Genomic DNA, 7,170 nt, shown 5'->3' with positions numbered 1-7,170 from the left:
TCAAGGGCAAGGGGGCAGCAACTGCTGAGAAATAAAAGCTTTTATGAAGAGGATTGTTCCTACTGAAGCGATGCTCGGTGCCGAGTAACAGCTGTGAGCCGATGAGTTTTTCCTGCCCCAGTTTGTGTGGCTGCGGCTTGCTCTGTGCCTGTACACATTACCTCCTTCAATGTCCCCATTTGACAGTTCAGAGATAATAATCTCTGAACTTGGAGCATGGAGCTATGAGATGAGGGAGGAGGAGGCAGCAGAATTTGCGGTAACTGAAGCTGCTCAACTTCCTGGCTCACTTTGCAGTCAGTGGGAGGATGGCCTTCTCTGAAGGGCAGTTCAGAGTATGATGTGGATGCTGTGAATTGCTTTCTGGAGGAGCACATGTCCAGAGGGACCCTAGGGGACATCAACTTCAAATCCCTAAAATAGGCTTTTATGAGTGTTTGCACCTGGCTACAACAGGAAGAGGCAGGGTACTGTAAGGGCCAGGTGAAGCTTTCTCTGCTAAAGCATACAGATGAGCACAGTGTAGATCCTGTTCATAAATCTGTCCAGTTCCTGTAAAATTAGAGGACACGACTGCTGAAATGTCAAGCAAGGGAACATAAACCTCCAAGAGTAATGCAGCATTTAGAAATCACCACGGGACCATTGCAGCTCTTCATATGTGTGAGTCGGAGGAGTGGGCACAAGAGCATTTCTCTAGGTCTGCGAACACTAAGGCCCAATAATTCATTTGTCTTGTGAGCTATATGAGGCTCTGTGTTAGACCTGCCAAAGACTGTGGAGGTCATTGTGTGCTAAAATGATACTGAATTACTCCATGCTTCCAAAATAGCAACTGTAGGACAAGCTAACAGCAACCTACATATATCTGAAAAACTAGAAAGGACTCACAGAAGAAGCATGAAAATGACTGAAGTCTGGAAAACATCTGCTTAAAAGGAAGTTTTGAAATTTCAGTCTGTTTTAATCAGAAAGTAAATGAGGGGCTAGATAATTTCCTGCAGGTACCTGCATAGGAAGATGAGACGATTAGCACGATTCAGTAGCAGAGGCATACAGCTGAACAGACTGAGAGCAGAACTATGTCATACATTTTAACACAGAAGAGAACTTACTTTTGGAACCATTAATAATACTGTCTGCCTGTGGCTCCTCACACTGCTACAATGGCTAAACATGCGCCTAAATAGAGTGGTTTAGCTCAATGAAACATGGTGGGTTCGAGTCAGGAATTGAGTGCTGCGTTTTCTGGCCTCTGTCACATAAAAGTCAGTCAAATGACTGGGCTACAGCCTTTCAGCCCATATCTCTTCGCGTGAGGGTTGCTGTACTCCATGTGATGAGCAAGATGTGAATAACTCAAGTAAAATATATATCAGGACAGATCCTTGGGTTGTGCATTTTAAGTAGGGCAGATTATTGGACTTTTCCGGGGTGCTTATCAGTTGCGTGTAATTAAGGCTCAGGTTTACCCGAGACAAATGATTGGCTGAACACTATAAAGATACAGAATAATGCCTGCAGTTCAAGCTATGTCATCATGAGAATTTGATGAATGTTTTAAAATTGGTATCTTCAGCTAGTATGCTCTCCATCATTTCACAGAGCCTAATGCGGGACAGATCCAAGAGGGAATTGGGGAAGCCGTGAACAATATTGTGAAACATTTTCACAAGCCAGAGAAAGAGGTACTTCCTACTTTTCATTAACCACCTGCTATCTACAATGCATGTAAATATTCTTACAAACCAGCAGAGACTGTTCAGCTTTCTATTTGAAGCTTCTGGCATACAAATGAGGCGAGTTGTACTTACAGACTCTCCCTTTCCCGCAGAGAGGGAGCCTTACCATTCTGTTGTGTGGAGAAAATGGTCTGGTCGCAGCACTGGAGCACGTCTTCCACCATGGGTTCAAATCGGCTCGCATTTTTCATAAGAATGTCTTCATCTGGGATTTCATAGGTAAGCTGGTATGTGAATTGGAGGAGAAGGAAGGAGAAGAGAGATTGGGGCAAAATGACTCTCACGCACAGACCTCAGATTCTCGTTGGCTAGGGTGCCATTTGTTCCTGCCTAGCTCCTGCTTCAGGTTCCTTAAAGTCAATGAGAAAGAAGGTGGAAGATAAGAAATGCTAAACCCTATAGAAGTGATGAGTGTGAATCTGTGCAGAAATTTAAGAGTACTTCAAATTCTAGTCATTTGTTCACAGCTGACTTTTCAAACAGCTCCTTTTCTACCCGGAAAGAAGGTAGGCTGGAGTTAGGGGTGGAGTAGCAATGGGTGTTGGGGGAGAGTTGGGAAAGGGCAGGGAGTGCAAGGTTTAGATTTCTAATTGTTTTTGAGAACCTCTCCTAAGCACTGCATTGGTCTTCTGGTGATGCTTATCTGTGGGTGATTTAAGATGTTCTTTTTCCCTTAAAACATGCTCGCAAGTTGAGATACTTAGTCTGAGCATAAGTGCTTGCTGAGAGAAGGTGGAAATATCAAAGCTGATGGTATTACTTACAACGAAACCACTGATAGGTACGCCAGTGCAGCTCCTTGACATTACCTGACTTTATTAGATGTCAGTCAGTCTGCCGACCACTGCCGTGTAGCAAAGGTGGAGATCACCACCTACCACCTATGGTCTTCAGAGTGAGGAACCCATATATAAACTGCAGCAGCTCTCAGCGGGTTTTTTTTAAGGATTCCCTTACGTAATTCAATGTCACAATACTTCTGCTCACCGGGTTCTAAATTTTTCCCTACCACAGAGAAAGCTGTTGCTTATTTTGAAACTAGTGACCAGATTGGAGACAATGAGGAGGCCCTTTTGCTTCAGAGATCTTCATGCAAAACCTTCTGTCATTATGTGAGTGCCATCAATACAGCTCCAAGGAACATTGGAAAGGACGGCAAGTTCCAGATTCTTGTTTGCCTGGGGACAAGGTACCTAACTGCTCTTTGTTACATGTGTCCTCTTGCATTGTATTTTTGCACTGATGTTATTCCCTTTAGTTTTCTGTTTTAAGACATCTCATACCTATCTTACCCAGTACCTATCTTAGGCAGCTTTAATACTACATGAATAATTGGAGCAGAGAAGCAGTAATGATACACGGCGAGTGTTTAAGCTGCTAAAAATGTTTTGACCTCTGTTATAACTGTCAGCTTGACAGTCATATGTATGAAATCTGCCTCGAAATTGTATTTTTTGATGAAGTGCTGGCTTTGAGAATGCAGAGTTCCTTTGCAAAAGCTGGTGCCTTTCTGAGTCCTCATTGAATCACTTTACCTAGGAAAACGGGATGTCTGTTACAGTTTTGACAAAACTCTTCCAGATGAATCTTTCTTTCCTAATGGGATGTTTTCTGTCTTGCACTGTGGGGGAGGAGGTAGGGGCAGTGTTTAGTTGTATTTTGGAGGATGGAAGTTGTTGTGCCTAGAAACAAGTAACATTTTTGTCTTGTCTATCTGAATACATGGAAAAGCAGTTGGAAGACAGTGTCTTGTTTCTTCCTGAGTTTTACTTTCCCTGTTCCTGATCTGAAAATGTTGCTGCATTCTTCTAAAGTCAGTTGTCCAATTCTGCTGATATCTCTCTATCTTCATTCCTTCAGTATGTCGTTACCTGTATTTTACTAACAACACCTAGGGTTATGATTACACAGGAAACTTTTTTTGTGCAAACAACATGCATCACCCGCAAAAAGAAACTGCATGTTTAGAGTTGTGTTCTTGGACAATTTCAGTTTGAGATCTGTCGTACTTGGTGGTAAAATAATTCTTTTCCCCCCCTGTGCAGGGACCACTTGCTCCCTCAGTGGATCCCATTGCTGGCAGAGTGCCCGCCCATTACAAGGATGTATGAGGAGAACGCTCTCCTACGGGACCGCATGACTGTCAACTCCCTTATCCGAGTCCTACAGACATTGCAAGATTTCAACATCATCCTAGAAGGATCGCTCGTTAAAGGAGTGGATGTTTAGCATGGCTTTGCTGAGAACTTCCTTATTCTTTTCCCAAGCAAGCAACCCACAACTGGAGACCTGTCAGGACTTGAACACGATGGTAGTGCACCACTGTAAGGCAAAGCTGCCGGTTGAAATGCGAGTGGGAAGCCCAGTTTGTGCCCAAGGGGGACTGTCCTCTAAAGCTGCAGAAAGCTAAGATGCAGTATTGTAGTTTATTTGAAACAGAAATTTAGTATAAAATAGAGTATTTTCATGTGTTAGATGTGTGTAAATATGCTATCTTCTTTAAGAAATTATATTACTCTAAGAAATTTTTCTTAGACTGAATGTTCTCGTTCCGACTATGAGTAGCTTAAACCCAGGGGAAGGACTTGGGGGGAGGGAAGGACTGAGGTGGGAAGGGATGCCGCTACTTGCTTGCAAGGAAGAAGCCAATCAATTTGTAAATACAGTGCAAGCTCAGCAGGGCTTTTTTCAGGTATTGCAGATTAATACAGCAAATACCCTTATGTAGCCATTGTGATTGTCTCACTCTTGGGAATGTTGTAGGCATATGCTGTTTTACCCTACTGAACATGGTCTCTCTTAGTTTTTCGTTTGTTCCAAGACTCAACACTTTCCATGCACAGTGGTGAGTTGTCGTTTTTTTTTTCCTGTAAGGTCTTTTGTGTCAATTCCGTTGATCTCCAAAAGGGGAGACAAGTGTCGAAGTGCTTAAACGCTGGAGAGGAGGGCCACGGTCAGCCTTGGAGCCTGAGAGTATGAGACAGCTGTTTAAGCAGTGCTGCTGCAGCCCGAGATGGAGAATGATGGCTTGCTTGACTCGCGCAGTGTGTGTGTCCCTTGCTTGTCTAAATGTTCTGACGATTCCCCCATGCCCTCAGCCTGTTTGTATTGTGGATGGCTCTTTTTTCCACTTTGAGGAATTTGGTTCATACCTAATTCTTGCTTTATTTGAGAAGAATTATTGCTCCAGAGTCACAAACAACTATGTTGCTGTGCTACTGAACTGTATCAGCTGGCTTTAAAATGCTGACGGGTTATCAGTCTTCCTTTATCCCCCAGAAGGAGTGTTCCTAGGAAGTACAGCATCTTTGACTACTTTTTTGATGATCCAGCTACACACACAGGGGAAAAAGAAAAAAAAAAAAAAAAAAAAAAAAAAAAAAAAAAAAAAAAAAAAAAAAAAAAAAAAAAAAAAAAAAAAATTAAGCAAAAGGAGAGGAAAAAAAGAATCTTACGTAGGTGTTTCAAGGCTCCTCTCCTACACTCTTTGCAGTTAACGTATTTAGTAATACAGTGTGTATCTATAGATACCGCTCTTGAAGAGGAACTGGGAGCAGCTGAAATCCTGTACACTAAAAATTTAACAAAAGTTTACATTAAAATAATCTCGTGGATACATTGCAGCAAATACGGAGTGTGTTTTCTGTTCCCGTGGGTGGGAGTTGGAAGGATCTGAGGGTGTAGTTAGCTTCATCTGATTTAGGTTTTAGAGGTTAGTGTGTTTTCACTGGTTTATTCCCTGTGATCTTGGCTACTTTGTCAGTGGATTTCTGTGGGTGTCTCACTGTCAGCTGCGGCTTGGGAAAGGCCCCTAACTGGAACTGTAAGTGATTTGCCTTGCACTGTGCTTTCAAGCGGTATTAGGAGGGAGCTGGGAATGGTGGACAGTAGCAGGTCTCATTGTAGTGCTCACATGGTGGAGAGGTGGATGAGAGCTAAGGAAAAGGAAAGAGGATGAAAATTAGCATTTGATTTCTCATCTGCCTTTTGTCAAGTTTCTCTACTTTCTTGTGGTCCTGCTGTCCAGTTCTTATACCAGCGTTCCTTTTAGCGTCGAAGTTTCACGTCTTATTCCCAGCTAGAAGAAAACTCTTCATGTGACTTTGTTTCATTAGAAGGGATTGGTTTATGTTATAGAAGTTGCTTTGTTTCTAAGAAAGAAGTAGAGTAACGCTGTCAGGAAGTTGTTGACTTTAATGAGGGTTCAAGCTTTTAATAACTCTTCTTTCCTTCTGGGCTTGTACTTCCTTAAACTGACTAAACTCATCGCAAATACTGTAGGCAGCACTGCTGTGTTGCTGCTGTGGGTGTGAGTGACTAACGTAACGGCTGTGAAAGGCGTCGTGAGTTAGCAGCCAGCGCCCACGGCTGCGTGACATCTCTCTTATGTTTCCAGAAATGTGAAAGTTGGGGTGTTAGGGTTTACTCTGTGGCCAGCCAAGTCTGCTTAAAGTCAGCAGCAGATGTATGACAACCCTTCAGCAGCAATTGAAAATGTGTCTCGAGTACTTTATCAATAAATTACACATTTAGCACCAGAAACCATGTGGCAGCATTATTTGGTAATGACTGCTTAGGCTGTTTTGATTTCTGTCACAACTCAGGCCTTTTATGTCTAATGACTGCTATACACGATTTTGTCACGCCCAACCCAGCCTAAATTACTTTAATTTTACTGAAATAATATCCCCTTTAGTCCTTGGATTTCTTTGCAGCATCGTCTGCATTTGCCAGCAGGAGTGTGCTGCTGCATACTTCTCCAAAGACTCTTTACAACTTCGGCAGTCGTAACCTTCATCTGACGTGATGCAGGTTAAGAGCAAGCAGGACAAGTGGGCACCTGTAAAGGTCAAGGGTAGATGAATAAACCACACACAGAGAAAAGGGCAATAACTACGTAAAGTCTTTCGTAAGTCAAAATAAGTCAAAACCTGAGAAATTTTAAAATGCACACCAGGGCCTTCTCCCATTCCAAACTACATTAAGGAACCTTTAGCACTTAATTTTAACATAACTTCACATCAGCTTTTTCAGCAAGCATTGACTTGTTTGGTTTGTCAGGTTTCACATCATCGTAATAATACAGTAAAAATTATGTATGTCTAATATTTCCTTGTAGGCAATAAACCACCCTAAGATATGTTGAAAGGAGCACAGCTGAGTGCCTCAGATTCCTAGGAGACAAGTTATTTGACAACCTTGGGAGTACGGTTCTTTGTAGGGAATTTTTATTCTATCATGTATGATTTTCTTTTTAGTGGGCTACTTTCGTTTATTGGAAACTGTGAGGTTTTTTCTGTAAGGTTTACAGAAATCATTCTACCCACTAGAGTGGTGAGGAACCCATCAGGATTCTCCTAAGCTAATTCAGTTTTTACTTCAGTGTTAAAGCACCTTCTTTGGTTGAGAAAGGGAATCTTGGAAAAGA

At 42.3% G+C, this 7,170-nt stretch overlaps 1 protein-coding gene across 1 annotated transcript in view; it reads left to right on the top strand.

The window, feature by feature from the left end:
* Positions 1 to 4,518, top strand: part of LOC104490617 (DENN domain-containing protein 5B-like) — an 8,328-nt gene extending 3,810 nt beyond the window's left edge. The window contains exons 5-8 of the mRNA XM_010132928.1: positions 1,606 to 1,688; positions 1,835 to 1,961; positions 2,757 to 2,931; positions 3,788 to 4,518. Coding sequence (XP_010131230.1) covers positions 1,606 to 1,688; positions 1,835 to 1,961; positions 2,757 to 2,931; positions 3,788 to 3,971 — 569 coding nt within the window. The 3' untranslated portion in view covers positions 3,972 to 4,518. The remainder of the gene's footprint in view (positions 1 to 1,605; positions 1,689 to 1,834; positions 1,962 to 2,756; positions 2,932 to 3,787) is intronic.
* Positions 4,519 to 7,170: the final 2,652 nt, after the last annotated feature.

This window comes from Buceros rhinoceros, unplaced genomic scaffold (assembly GCF_000710305.1).
Source record: "Buceros rhinoceros silvestris isolate BGI_N320 unplaced genomic scaffold, ASM71030v1 scaffold14423, whole genome shotgun sequence".
Taxonomy (NCBI): domain Eukaryota; kingdom Metazoa; phylum Chordata; class Aves; order Bucerotiformes; family Bucerotidae; genus Buceros; species Buceros rhinoceros.
This window is presented reverse-complemented; position numbering and strand designations above follow the sequence as displayed.